The sequence below is a fragment of the Phoenix dactylifera genome, unplaced genomic scaffold (assembly GCF_009389715.1).
Source record: "Phoenix dactylifera cultivar Barhee BC4 unplaced genomic scaffold, palm_55x_up_171113_PBpolish2nd_filt_p 000984F, whole genome shotgun sequence".
NCBI classification, from domain to species: domain Eukaryota; kingdom Viridiplantae; phylum Streptophyta; class Magnoliopsida; order Arecales; family Arecaceae; genus Phoenix; species Phoenix dactylifera.
In genome coordinates this window covers 81688-95999 of record NW_024068340.1, presented here as the reverse complement: position 1 = coordinate 95999, position 14312 = coordinate 81688, and the positions used below count along the sequence as shown (strand labels likewise).

At 43.7% G+C, this 14312-nt stretch overlaps 2 protein-coding genes across 2 annotated transcripts; both read left to right on the top strand.

Annotated features, from left to right (window-relative positions):
* Positions 1-9473: 9473 nt before the first annotated feature.
* On the top strand, positions 9474-9929 carry LOC120103932 (premnaspirodiene oxygenase-like). The gene has a single exon (XM_039121143.1). It carries the CDS (start codon positions 9474-9476, stop codon positions 9927-9929), a length of 456 nt encoding a protein of 151 aa, XP_038977071.1.
* An 11-nt stretch (positions 9930-9940) lies between these two features.
* On the top strand, positions 9941-10725 carry LOC103698752 (alpha-humulene 10-hydroxylase-like). Its single transcript, XM_039121144.1, has one exon. It carries the CDS (start codon positions 9961-9963, stop codon positions 10396-10398), a length of 438 nt encoding a protein of 145 aa, XP_038977072.1. The 5' UTR covers positions 9941-9960; the 3' UTR covers positions 10399-10725.
* Positions 10726-14312: the final 3587 nt, after the last annotated feature.

Below are 14312 nucleotides of genomic sequence, written 5' to 3'. Positions count from 1 at the left end.
CATACTTGATTTGCTCTCCCTCTTGAGACAAATCCCTCTGGTTGTGTCATATAGACCTCTTCCTCAAGGTGACCATTAAGGAAGGCAGTTTTGACATCCATCTGCCAGATCTCATAATCATAGTATGCAGCTATAGCAAGCATAATCCGAATAGATTTGAGCATAGCTACTGGCGAAAAAGTTTCATCATAATCAATGCCTTGTTTTTGCCTGAAACCTTTTGCCACTAGCCTGGCCTTGTAGGTTTCTACTTGGCCATCAGCTCCTATCTTCTTCTTGTATACCCATTTGCACCCTATTGGAATCACTCCCTCAGGTGCATCAACCAAAGTCCACACTTGGTTTGTATACATAGAATCTATTTCGGATTTCATGGCGTCCAACCATCTGTCAGAATCCCTACTCTTGACAGCTTCCGAATAGGTCAGAGGGTCATCGTTGTCAACGATGTGGGCTTCATCATTCTCAATGATAAATCCATACCTCTCAGGTGCATTTCGCACTCTTTCTGACCTTCGAAAAGGAGTAGTGTGTAGTGGCTGTACCTCTTCCATGGGTACATCTGGTTGAGGATTATTACGTGTCTCACCTTGTAGGTCTTGAACTTCATCAAGTTCAATTCTTCTATCCTTGCCTTTTTCTAAGAAAAATTCTTTTTCCAAGAAAGTGGCATGCCTAGCAACAAATACCTTTTGTTCGGTAGGATTATAGAAGATATATCCTAAACTGTCTTTAGGATAACCTACAAATATACATTTGTCCGATCTAGCACTTAGCTTATGTCCAAAATTTCTTTTGACATAAGCATGACAACCCCATATCTTAAGATACTTAAGATTAGGTTTCTTTCCTTTCCATATCTCATATGGAGTGCTAGATACAGACTTAGATGATACTCTATTTAATACTAATGCAGCAGTTTCTAGGGCATGTCCCCAGAAGGAAATTGGAAGATTTGTGAAGCACATCATGGACCGTACCATATCTAATAAGGTACGATTCCTTCTTTCAGCTACACCATTTAATTGTGGCGTATATGGAGGTGTCCATTCAGAGAGTATACCCTTTAATTTAAGATAGTCTAAAAATTCACTAGAAAGGTATTCTCCTCCTCGATCAGATCGAAGAATTTTAATACACTTTTCAGTTTGTTTTTCGACCATACTTTGATACTCTTTAAATTTATCAAAGGCTTCGGATTTATGTTTCATTAGATACACAAAACCGAACCTTGATAAGTCATCAGTAAATGTGATGAAGTAAGAGTATCCATCTCTAGCTTGAGTTGACATAGGACCGCACACATCAGTATGTACAAGTTCTAACAACTCACCTGCCCTTTCTCCATGTTCCGAGAATGGAGACTTGGTCATTTTACCCATAAGACAAGATTCACAAATTCCTAATGATTTAAAATCATAAGGGTCAAAGAATTTATCTTTATACAACTTATGTAACCTTGTCTCACTAATATGACCTAATCAGTAATGCCAGAGAAGGGTATTATTAATATTTTCTCTTTTTCTTTTATTATCTTTGCCAATATGAAACATAACATTATTAAGACATAATACTAAAAGACCATTTTCCATAGTGCCATGACAATAATACTCATTAGATAAAGAAATAGAGCAACCATTGCTCTTTCCATTTATTTCGAATCCTTTCTTAAGCAACAAAGGAATTGAAATTACATTTCTAATGATTTTTGGCATAAAATAACAGTCTTCTAGCTTCAAGAACTTTCCGGAGGGTAGCTCCAATATGTAGGTGCCAACAGCTTCAGCCTGGATGGATTCTCCTCCAGCGCCATATAGCTCGAAGTCACCTTTCTTCAAACTTTTAATTTTCTGCAGTCCATGCAAAGATTTGCATATGTGAGAACTACAACCGGTATCCAATACCCATGAATTAGAATCAGAAGAACTTAATGTCATATTGGCATGTAATAAAAACATACCTTTTGATGCAACACTTGCATCAGGCTTCACACTTGCAAGAAAGCTCTTGCAGTTCCTTTTCCAATGCCCCGTCTTGCCGCAGTGGAAACAGGTACCGGGTCCAGAGATTTTCTTTTCCTTCTTCTTCTTGATGCGACTCTTAGGGTTTAATTTTTTCTTTGAACCCTTGTTGCCCGTTTTCTTCTTTGAGCTCTCACCAACAAGAAGGATCGGACCCTTGTCCTTCTTGATGTGAGACTCTGCTATTTTCAGCATATTTAGAAGCTCAGGCAGGGAGGAATTCAGTTTGTTCATGTGATAATTCACAACAAACTGCGAGAATGAGTCGGATAGTGATTGCAGGATCAAATCCTGACTGAGCTCACTGTCCATAGCAAAGCCAAGTTGACTCAATCGAGTGATCAAGTCTATAACCTTTAAACAGTGGTCTTGCACAGACGATCCCTCGATCATTCTAGCACGGAACAACTGCTTAGATATCTCGTATCTAGCAGTTTTGCTCTGCTCACCATATAACTCCTTCAAGTTAAGGAGTATGGAGTGAGTATCCATGCTATCATGCTGCCTCTGCAATTCATTATTCATAGAAGCAAGCATGATACATTTGACAGTCAAACTGTCATTTTTCCACATACAATATGTGGCCAATTCCTCCTCAGTTGCATCTTCCCCTGCTGACCCTAGGTCAGGGGTTTCAAGAATGTAGGAAAGTTTTGCTTGTGTGAGAACAATCTTTAAATTCCTCAACCAGTCCACATAGTTGGGACCAGTCAATTTGTTTGTATCTAAGATACCTCTAAGTGAGAGTGAAGATGCCATTTTTGCAGAATTAATCTATAATTACAAAGAACACTAATATAAGCAGACCAATCATGATGACATGTATTCAATCAGATAAGGACTTTTATCTAATTGTTACTTCCACTATTTTTATCGAATATCATAACCCTCAAGTATGATGAACGAGAAAATACTAATTTTCTTAGCGGGGTTGAGATCCAAATTCCTTATAAAAGACCTTGTGGGAATCACAACAAGCCCTTATAAGTTCAAAGGTAGGAAACTCTTTCCAATTGCATCTCATGCAATTCCCAACTTTATTCTGTCCTCCAGCACACATATAGTCTTGTGGGAATCACAACAAACTATTGTGTCTAGTTAAGTCAAACCCTTCATTTTTATACAGTCATATTTGAATAATGCTGCCTTTGTGGGAATCACAATAAGGCAACATATTAAAATATGCCATATGCATCATATGCACCAAGATATTACAATATCAATCCCTAATACTAGCCTTGTGGGAATCACAACAAGCTAGCGTAGATATTGACATAATAATATCTAAGCATGAAGGAAGGACCTTTATAGTGTTATATCAGCAATTAGCTTTTCCATGGAGGTCAATCAAATAGTTGGCCAGGTAAGCAGATGGGAGGCTCTCCTTACTTAGTAAGGTCCTAATTAAATAACCACCTGTAGCCTCTTTCCTAGACACCAACTTAGTCAATTGATTCAGAATGGCTCAGCTTAAAGCAATTAACACTACGACTTAATTATGAATTTAGTGAGGGCTTTCAAATAGTAGTATCTTACTAACATTAAGCTCAACCATAAAGGACAATCAAATAATTGCCAGGAAAGCAGGTGGGAGGCACCCCTCACTCAGAGAGTGAGGTCCTAATTAAGTAACCACCTGTGGCTTCCTTCCTAGACACCAACTGAGTCGATTGTTCCAGAATGGGTCAGCCCAAAGTTTTCATACTACTATATTGGTCTCATTGCACATTCTATAATTTAGCACTAGCAATTATACTATGCTACAACATGAATATAACACTATCTCATGGCATAAACTAATCATGCATACAAACAACATAGCTATCTCATAGCATCAAGATAATAGCATGTATTATCATTTGGTTAAACTGATTAAGGGTGGCTCTGATACCACTGTTGGGTTTTCCAGTGCCCTAGGGCGCAGCGGAAGATACGGGATTATAAAATTTTCTTATAAAACCCATTATATAAAACCCTAATAAGCCAAGATCGCCTTAATAGTATAACCAAATAATGTAGAAAATGTAATCTTGGTATAGAAGAATACCTATCACGCTATATCCAATATGTCTGAAGACGTCCTAAGGTGCCCAAATGTTTACCCTCCGATGTTGATCCACACAGGAATGGGTTCAAGACTCTAGCTCCACCAAAACTTGATTCTAATTGTTCAATCTTTCCAAAGGATTTAATTGGCTAATTTTTCTTCACTTCCTTCTTTCTTTCTACCTCTAAAACATTCACTAGCCTTTTTGTCCTAAAGAAGACCCTCTTGTCTTGGGTTAGGACAAAAGAGAGAGACTTGTAAGAAAGAAGGGATAAGGGAGAGAGAAGGAGAAGCTTTTTCTTGGATGATCTTTAGAACCCCAAGGCACCTCCTTATTTATAAGAGATGGAGGGATGCATCATAAAGGGATGCATCCCATCCACACACCTCATCATGATGAGGCATGTGCCAAGAGAGGCATCCCATCATGATGGGGTGCTAAGGAGAAGGGTGTATCAACTTCTTTCTCATGTCTCCCTCTTAAATTCTGATGATCCAAGGGCCCAAATGCAGTGAACCAAAGCCAATGATCCAGATCTAGGCACCATCTAATGGTCCAGATCAAGGCATCATCATCCAGGGTGCCATCCAATGGTCCAGAAGCAAGATGCCATCACCGATGGTCCAGATTCAGGCGCTGAGCAATGGTCCAGATCTTTCATCCAGAGAGCCATCCAGTGGTCCAGATTCAGGCGCTAGCCAATGGTCCAGATCCTTCATCCAGAAATCCATCCAATAGTCCAGATGAAGGCGCCAACCAGTGGACCAGATCCTTCATCCAGGGAGTGATCCAATGGTCCAGAAGTGAAGGCCCTATCAAACCCAATCCAATTGGGTTTAACCAACTTAAAGAAAACATTAAACCTAATCAAATTAGGTCTAATCAAAGCCAAATGGGTTTCAACTCTTGGTTAACCCATATTAGGTCATGATCTAATCATATTAGATCAACCTAACCTAAGAATCAGATTCGAATTTAATTTGAATCAGGAGCTAGGGTTTGTAACACGTGCTAGCATGTTCATTTTGCAAACATGATCTAATCCAATTAGACCCTTGATCAATTCCATTGTGTGTGACCCATTGGGTTCCTTATCTTAGCCAGCAGTAGGTGCAGGTGCAAGTTGACCTAACCTGATTAGAATACCTCTAATCCAATTTAGGTTCAATTTAGTGCTAAACCTGACTTAGCAATCAGAACCTTTCTGATGCTTTGATCTAATCAAACTCTTTGATCCGATCAACCCACAAGACATGATTGACGTCTAGCAACGTATCATGTCTTCCCGAAAGATGAGGAATATATTGGACAAATCCAAACATACCCTTCAGTGGCAAGTTACTGTGCAATTCAATCCCTCAGTCATACTACATCCTGAATAAGTGCATGAGTATGGATCAATATCAAACTCAATCACTTATTCATGTCTCTCTCAATCTTTTATATGATAATTCAAACAATGAAACATTAGAAACTCTTTCTAATATTCATTTTGCTTTGATCAAAAGCTTCTTGAATCATCATAAAATTAGAGTAAGTAGGATGTTACCTTCTCTTACTAGAAGTGACTGATTCCTTGTTGACCTACTCACAACCTTCGTACAAAATCCACCATATCCAGAATACCCCGTACACAACGCAATGTCGTGAATGAGGGTAAACCAAAATATAGCTTCAAGTGCACAAGGTACCATGGTGATCTCAGGTCTAAGGATCACTTGCACAACTCCCACTATGAGAACCATCTTTTGATAATTAAGTAAGAATCCATAAGATGTTCTCATGGCTAGTCATTTCATTGAACTCATTCCTCTAATGAGCACCCACATCTTTGTATTAGTGTCTCACACAAGTGATTGTGAGATCAATCACCCTCTACATTGAGCATACATAAGATATGCCAGTCTTTCCGGTAATATTAATCCCCGACTCAATATACCAATTTGACTGGGAATATTCTAAATTAGGATTTTAGAATTTTAGGTCTCACTGATATGATCTCATCATAACCCTAAAACCAATGTCCTAATTTATGGGGTTCATCATCCAATAATAAAATAGATAAGCAGCAAATGATGAAACACAATGCCTTTATTGATATATATCGAGTGTCAAAGTACATGATTTGGAGGATTACAAAGAGAAACCTATTAAATGATTGGCTTATAGGGCATCTACTCTTTCACTTACTGCAGCCAATCTACACTGCATGGACCCATATGGCTAGAGACCATGTATTTGTGCAGTCAAACTACAATAACCTCACTGTGAGTAGCCGAAGCATTGCAGGTCAAAGGACTAGTCACACTACTGCAACATCAAGCAAATCACTGACGAGTGGATAGACATCCAAGTGACTTCTTGTGTTGGTCACGCTCAGTACTCTTGTTCTCTAACAAGCATCTGCACTATTACTTCAGTGTCGCCATACTGTGGACTCGAGTCTCGTCCATTCATAGAAAAAGTAATGTGTGCACTGATCTCATCGGATCGATCACCGTCCTCGTGATGATCCATCGATCAGGAGCGTTTAGAAATTAATCACTAATGATACATGGCTCAAATTCTCAACTCTTGAGAATATGCATCATCATCTTATTAATTTCTTGGACGATTCATAGACACAATAACAATATGAATGAAAAAGATGCCTTTCATTTATTCAATAATAATAAAGTCAAGTACAAATATGTCCTAGAATTAATAATGTGTCAGCCAAAATTGGCTTCTAGGGCATACATCTAACACTCGCTCCATGGTAATTTCCATAGGATCACCTTCATAATACACTCGATGAGGCGGCATGGTCCGTACTCCGGGGGCTGCTACCCTGAACTACCTCCAAGCTCCTTTCCCCTTCATTCACCACAGCAATAAGATTTGCCCCCTTTACAGAATCCATCATTTGAAGCAACAATTGGAGATGCCTCTCTTCACTGTTCACCTATGCCAAATGGCACGCCAGGTCTACAGATCCCCCCTCACAGCCATCTGCTTCCCCCTGCCGCCCTCCACTAGTCTTCCTTCCTCCAACACGGCCGGGCTCTCCTTTCTGCACATCGCCCTCCAATGCCACAGTCCCTTTCCCTGTTCTCTGTGCCAAATGGCATGCCACAGGATCGAGCACCTTCGTGGCCACTGGAGAAGAGTGGCGAAGTAGACGCCGGATCAAGCCTTCATCACCCGCACCGGCCTCCCCGAATTCTCCATCGATGCCGGAACTATTGGAGCGTACTAGCCAGTACGCCTTGCCCACCGAACGCTCGTCGCCACCGCCGGTACCATGCCTCAGTCCTTGCTCATCATCCCCTTCATCCTCTCCCGGCAACCTCCCAAGTCCGGCCATCGTCTCATCTAACCTGCTAGGATCCTGCCTCGTTGCCGCCCGCTTCCGCCAGCTAGGTGCCACCGGCACAACCTGAGATACACCCCTCCAAGGCTTTTTGGGTGTCCACGGCTGCCGACTCCCCAGTGTCTCTGCTTCTCCGGTCTGGCGGGCACGTATTGCCGCTAAGGGAGGAGGCGAGCTTCAGCTCCGCCGGCGATCCCCTTCCACCCTGCGCACCGGACGGGAGGTTGCCTGGTCCAGTGCCTCTAGGATCACAGACCTAGATGAAGATCCATCTGTAATCTGGGTCGAATGGGCCCTAGGAGAACCGCTGGGCCTTTTGAGTGGGCTAAGGCCTGATCCATTGGGCTCCCCCTCCTTGGCAGCCCTTGGGCCCGGCCCGTTGGACACCTTCGACGGGCCAGCTATTTGGGCCCCGCCCACTAGGCTTCTGCGACTGGGCCTCTGCTGGGACCATCCCCGACCAGCCCGCGTGAAGTGCCATCGGCCCAACGGTTCGCCCGCTCACTTGGAGGCATTTCGAGTCCTTGCCTCCGCCCATCGTAACGCCCGCCGTCGTCTTCTCCGGCGACCTCCGCCGTGCCACTTTGGATGGAGTTTGCCACCCCTCCATGTCCGGCGTGGAAATGGGCAAGCTCACCCCATATCTGGGTGGGTGCGGAGCCGGGACAGGGGGGCCCTGTGCCGAACCGGAGCTGGTCGGGACCACAAGCTTCTTCCCCTTTCGGCTGTCCGCCTTGGACGCCCCCACTTCCAGTATGTAGCCAGCCATGGACCATACAACAAGGGTGCTTCCTTCTCCGACTCTGTTCCCCCCACTGGAGTAGTAGTCATCAAGGAGTTCCCACCTTCTCCAGCGCTATCTTCTCCGTGGCCTCCTCCTATCTCCACCTCACCTGCCGCAACAGGGTTTGAAGCATAGTTGGCCCTTCCATGGCCAACACGTCCACATCTGAAGCAATATTCTGGCAGGTTTTCATACACGAATGCATGCCAGAATTTCCCCTCGCACCCCTCCACAACCCCATTGACAAACATACCTGGCTTGAGAGGTACGTTGATATCCAGCTCGATTTTCACCATTCCGAAGCCCCGCTTCTTCCCCTGATCCGTGGCGCCGTCTAAAGCCAAGGGTCTCCCTGCCTTCGCCGCCAATCCGAGTATGATCTCCTTCTCCCAATAGTCCAGGGGTAAACGGGGGAGTTGTAGCCACACCACCACTCTCCCGGCCTTTGATGCTCCGGTGATGTAGTTTGGCCTCCATCTCTCCATAACAAAAAGTTGTCCAGCCACCAACCACGGACCACACACCATAGCGGCATCCCGATCCTTCTCACAAGCAAACCGGACTGTGAGAACACCATCCGACATAGTGAAACACTCCACCTCATAAGTCAAGTTTCCCCTCCGTCGCACCTCTCTCGCCACCCATTCGACTGGTACCTTCCTTCCAATGCTCCACATGAATACCGTTGTGCTACGCCATGCACTCCTCATCTTCTCCAGCAGCTCTGTCGGTACCTCGAAGACCGTCCTCTGCAGTGCTCCTAGCTCTTCATCGGAGATCCGATCGTTGGTCCACATTGCCGGCCTTGTCGAACCCCTAGTCACCTCCGCCCATGATGGACCCTTTGCCGCACTAGGGGGAACTCGGCGCCTCACCTCCTCAGCTTCCAAAGGCTCCTTGCCCATCGACTCGATTCCAACCATCTTCGCGACCCACACCTGTTCGACGAAATGCCTCACAGGTCGCACGAATGTTGATGCAGCTCTCTCTCTCTCCTCTTTCTCTCTCTAACCCATCACAACTCCAGCTCCCTTCCTTACCCTTCCTTTCCGCCTTCCTCCTCTTAACTCATAGTGATAAAGTTAACCAAATCCACAGCAACACGAAAGCTGCCTCCGAGCCCATGGAAGCTCCCTATCATAGGTCACCTCCACCACTTGCTCGGACCTCTTCCTCACCGGGCCCTCCGTGAGCTGTCGCGGCAGCATGGCCCTCTCATGCACCTCAGGCTCGGACAAGTCGATCACATTATCGTCTCCTCCCCGGAGATGGCAAGAGAGATCCTGAAGACCCACGATCTCATCTTCGCGTCGCGGGACAAAATACTAGCTTCCAAGGCGTTTTATGACGGCTCTGGCATCGTCTTCGCGCCCTACGGTAGCTACTGGCGGCAGCTGCGGAAGATATGCGTTATCGAACTACCGAGTGCAAAGCGTGTCAAGTCCTTCAGCACACATCGACAAGAGGTGATGTCCAACCTGGTGAGATATACCTCCACGATGAACAATTCCCCAGTTAACCTCAGTGAGATGTTTCTCCTGACATCCAATACTATGACCTCGATGGTGACATTTGGTACAAAATGCAAGCATGGGCCGAGATTCATCTCAACATTGAAGAAACTCCTTGAATTTCTCTCCGGATTTAGCGTAGCTGATCTATTCCCCTCGTTAAGCTTTATTGACACTCTCAGTGGAGTGAGCTCAAGCTTAAAAAAATGTTAATGAGACATCAGTGACGACGCTGGAATGGACGATGGCAGAGTTAATGAGACACCCCGAGATAATGGAGAAGGTTCAAGCAGAGGTAAGGCAAGCTTTGAAGGGGAAGGCCAGGATCGAGGAGGAAGATATCAATAAATTCCATTACATGAAGTTGGTGATCCAAGAGTCTCTGAGATTGCACCAGCCAGGTCCGCTGCTCCTGCCGAGAGTCTGCCGTGAGACATGCCAAGTAGACGGCTACAATATCCCTGCAGGGAGCAGGATTATCGTCAACGCATGGGCTGCGGCAACGGATCCGAGGTATTGGGAGGACCCGGAGAGCTTTAGGCCTGAGCGATTCGATGGCAGCTCGGTGGACTACAAAGGTGGCAACTTTGAGTACATGCCTTTTGGTGCAGGCAGGAGGATTTGCCCGGCGATGACCTTTGGCTTGGCCCAGGTGGAGATGGCCCTGGCCAACCTACTCTAGTACTATTTTGATTGGAAGCCCCCTAATGGGATGGGCACCAATGATTTGGACATGACCGAGTCCTTTGCGGCAGCCGTGGGCTTGAAGTCGCCTCTGTGGTTAATTGCTACTCCTTACGTGCCCATCAGAATGATATATCGCTGAGGTAATTAGATGTTGCTTTTAGGGTAGAAGACTCTGCTGCCAGATATCTATGTGCACTATTGCAAGCCTGCCTTTGTGCTCGTGGTATAAAAAATTATTGCGTCTTTGCAATTAAAATAGTGCTTTTATGGAGAAATAAAAGGTTTGGAAATAAAATAAAACGTTACTTCTGCTGATCTCAAAGTCTTATGACTTTCCGTTATGCTATCGGGCATTTAATGTCGTTTATAGATTGGGACATGTTATTGGGCACCATCCTTTTGTAGGTGATCTTGGTAATTGCACATTTCAGTCTCATTTTCATCCCCATTGGCGATGTTTTGCTTATGGCTTCCCATATTGATGCGTGGTGAATTTATTTTGTTTTAGCTGTGTGATCTCCATGTGACAGCATTACTGTTTTTATTGTTATAAAGAGTCTTTCTTACTTGAATGAGCTTATTTCCTTAAATAGGCAGTGAAAATTGTTGACCTATATGACTGTGCATGCATACCACAGAACATGAAAAATGACAAGGTTGCATACATATAGCAAGCCACAGAACATATGACCTGCGACAGAACTTTTAAGGTAGTGAGATATCTTAGAGTCTATTTGGATGATTGGGCTGAAAATTCTATTGGATTCATAGATTGGACTAGTACAACCAGCAAAATTATAGGAATATAAGCTGGCTAGGCCTATATTCATAAGTACCTCGAAATAGAATAGAAGTGGGTTGTTCTGAACGGCCTAAATTCTATAGGAAGAAAAAAAAAAACAGACTGTGGGTTGTTCTGAACGGCCTAAATAGGAAGAAAAAAAAAAGACTTGCTAAGGTTTTTTTTTTTTTGTTAAATAGGACACCAGGACAGACTGTTGAAGAAGGCTATCACTACAACAAATATGAGTTTTGCCGACTCTTTTTTCCGACGCTAGGGGAAAGCGTCGGGAAAGTTTGGCTCAGCTCCAGCCTTTGCCGACGCTTTTTCCTAGCGTCGGTAAAGGTTTACATACAACGACGCTTAAAAGCGTCGGTAAAAGATTAAGAGACGACGACGCATAAAAGCGTCGTTAGAAAACATCAAACCCTCCAACCGTTCGCCCAGCCCCCTCTCCTCCATCGAGAGCCGACTTCCCACCTCCATCGAGAGCCGGTGCTTCCTCGCTGCCGTCTTCCTCCTTCCGTTCGCCCAGCCCCCTCTCCTCCATTTTCTATCGGTCGATGCCCTACTTGTGCGCGCGCCGACTTCCCACCTCCATCGCGAGCCGGTGCTTCCCCGCTGCCGTCTTCCTCCTTCTCCTCTGAGGTAAGCCTCCTCCTCCTCCTCCTCCTCCTGCTGTTGCTCGTCCTCCTCCTCCTCCTCCTCCTGCTGCCCATCCTCTCTCGGTCGATGCCCTAGCTGCGCGCCGACATCAATCCTCCATCCCGAGCCCTAGCTACTCGGCCACCGTCGACCTCGCCGTCGTCTGAGGTAAGTGATCCTAGTATCCTCAACCATGTATTTATTTTAAGCCTTGCGATTTTCCTCTCTGATATGTAATATATTAAAGTCTGAGGATTTGAAGCATGGGTTTAAACTGTGGTCACGTTCATTTAGTCTTCTTCCTATTGTTTAGGATCAGATCTTTATTCGCCATGGGCATAAACTGCGGGACAATTTACAAAATATGATTAGGTCTCCTTCCGTGCTCTCTCTGTCAATTTAGGTTTTGTGGTAGATAGTTTCAGCCAAGAGCTACCTACCTTAGAAATTTGTTATGAATTAAAGGTTCAGCGGCAAGCCAGTAGCTAGGCTAAGTAAATTGTTTGAAGCTTGTATAGAATTTCAAGATTTTTCTAGCAGTGTACCATTTGAACTTGTTGTAACGAGGAAAAGCTTCATTAGGCTTTTCTATTCATGAAACTCCCTTCCAAGAGACACAACGAGGAGGTAGAAATGGTTCTAGAGGAAATATATGGCGATGAGGCTGGGCTGGGCTTGGAGCATGGCTTTTTTTTTACCCCCGGTTACCTAATTAGCCAAAAGTTGCTTCCTTAGTTACCAAGACAAATGAGATGACTTGGTTGGGGTCCCCAAGCCCCAAGGAGACGATGAACCAAAGCTGACGAGAGGGATCCCTTCAAATTGTGGGAACTGTAGTTGTCTCTGCCAGTTGGATCACTAGTCCGGCAACAACTGTGCATTTCAAAGCTTCAACTGCAAATGAAAAGGTTTGCTTCGGAAATTACAAAAAAAAACCCAGAGAGAGAGAGAGAGAGAGATAGAGAGAGAGGGGCTTTTGTGGGGTGGGGGGTACCTGCAGTCTGAGCTTATTCGCATGGAAGATTTTAAGATACAGATGCAATGCTTGATGAATCAGAAGTCATGGGAACAAGGAATTAAATTAACATCGACGGACATGCATCGCACGTTCTATACACCACAAGAATAAGTACTTCATATTTATTCATGTCGTAGCATGATTTTGCTAAGCCAGCAAGCTACAATTTGTACTTATTTTCTAATCTATCTCGAATTAGTTTACGGAAACATAGATCATCACATTATAATTCCCAAATCCTATTCATAAACAGATAGCCCATTACCTAAAATGCCTACCAGGATACGTTTTTGGAACTTTCTTTTTGAAACTTGCAGAGAATTGAACTAATGATTCGATCGGTGTTCATATTTGTTTCATGGTCATGCATAAAACCTAGATGAAACGTGAATCCTAGAAAGCTGGTTTAGATGCACTTTTTGCAGTGAAAATTATTTGTAGATACACCTAGCCAGGAGAGTTTATGAGAACTGGTTCTTTTGAGAAAAAAACCTTTTTTTCTTCTTCTTTTTTGAGAATTAAAAAGTTCTCGTAAGAAATCAGGCTCATAGAAACGAGTTAGGTGCAATGAAGCTTCTGGGATCGCATCTACAATAGAAACTAGCAGTGTACCATTAGGCATCTCTCATCTACAATAGATATTACATCAAGCACGACTCATAATCCTGTACAAACACAGAGAATGCATGTGCCAAACAAGTTGGCTGGAACATTTGTATCCAATAACCAAGTACACAAGTTGGCGAGAAATAGAAGAGAGTCAAAAGTTTTATTTATCAAAAACAGAGAAATGTTTCTGGACAATTGAGTTAAGTAATTTACATATATCCTTCATCTTGAATACAGATATCATTTCTGTATGCTCTCCAGCTGTGGTGTCAATTAATTGAGCTTGGTGGTCTCTTTCAGAGCAAAAAGAACATCTATAATGTAGCATGTCGTGTCCAATTTGGTTCATTCTTTTTAAGTATAACAACCAAAAGTTGATGTCATTCTTTTCAAGTCTTACAACCATGCAGTAATATTGTAGAGTGGAGAAATTGAAAAACCAAAAAGGGAACACTTTGAGGTTGCCACCCCCAATTACTGTGGAAATACGACCATGAAAGCATTAAAATTTCTAGCAAGATGATGATGCCTCCATGGCAATGGAACTTTATTTAGTATAAATTTATCATTTAACCAAATATTGATTCTTGTTTATGCATACCAGGTAACAATATGCTCCGAGGGAGACGATTTAGAGATCTGGAGTTCCAGCATTCTCAGGTGGGATCTACTTCTGATCAGTCACTACAGTCCCAGCAGCCATGTGAGCATCAGCAGCACGAGTCAGGATCTCAGCGCGAGCCTCCTGCTGATTGCCCGGAGGATGAGCTCCGGATCCAGGGTAATTCGATTTAAAGTTCATATTTTATGTTCATATTTGTCTTCAACTTTTTAAGACATATTTTATTTAATTTTA

Coding starts and splice junctions, on each gene's coding strand:
- LOC103698752 (XM_039121144.1), top strand. CDS start 9,961: ATGGCAGAGTTAATGAGACACCCCGAGATAATGGAGAAGGTTCAAGCA.
- LOC120103932 (XM_039121143.1), top strand. CDS start 9,474: ATGGCAAGAGAGATCCTGAAGACCCACGATCTCATCTTCGCGTCGCGG.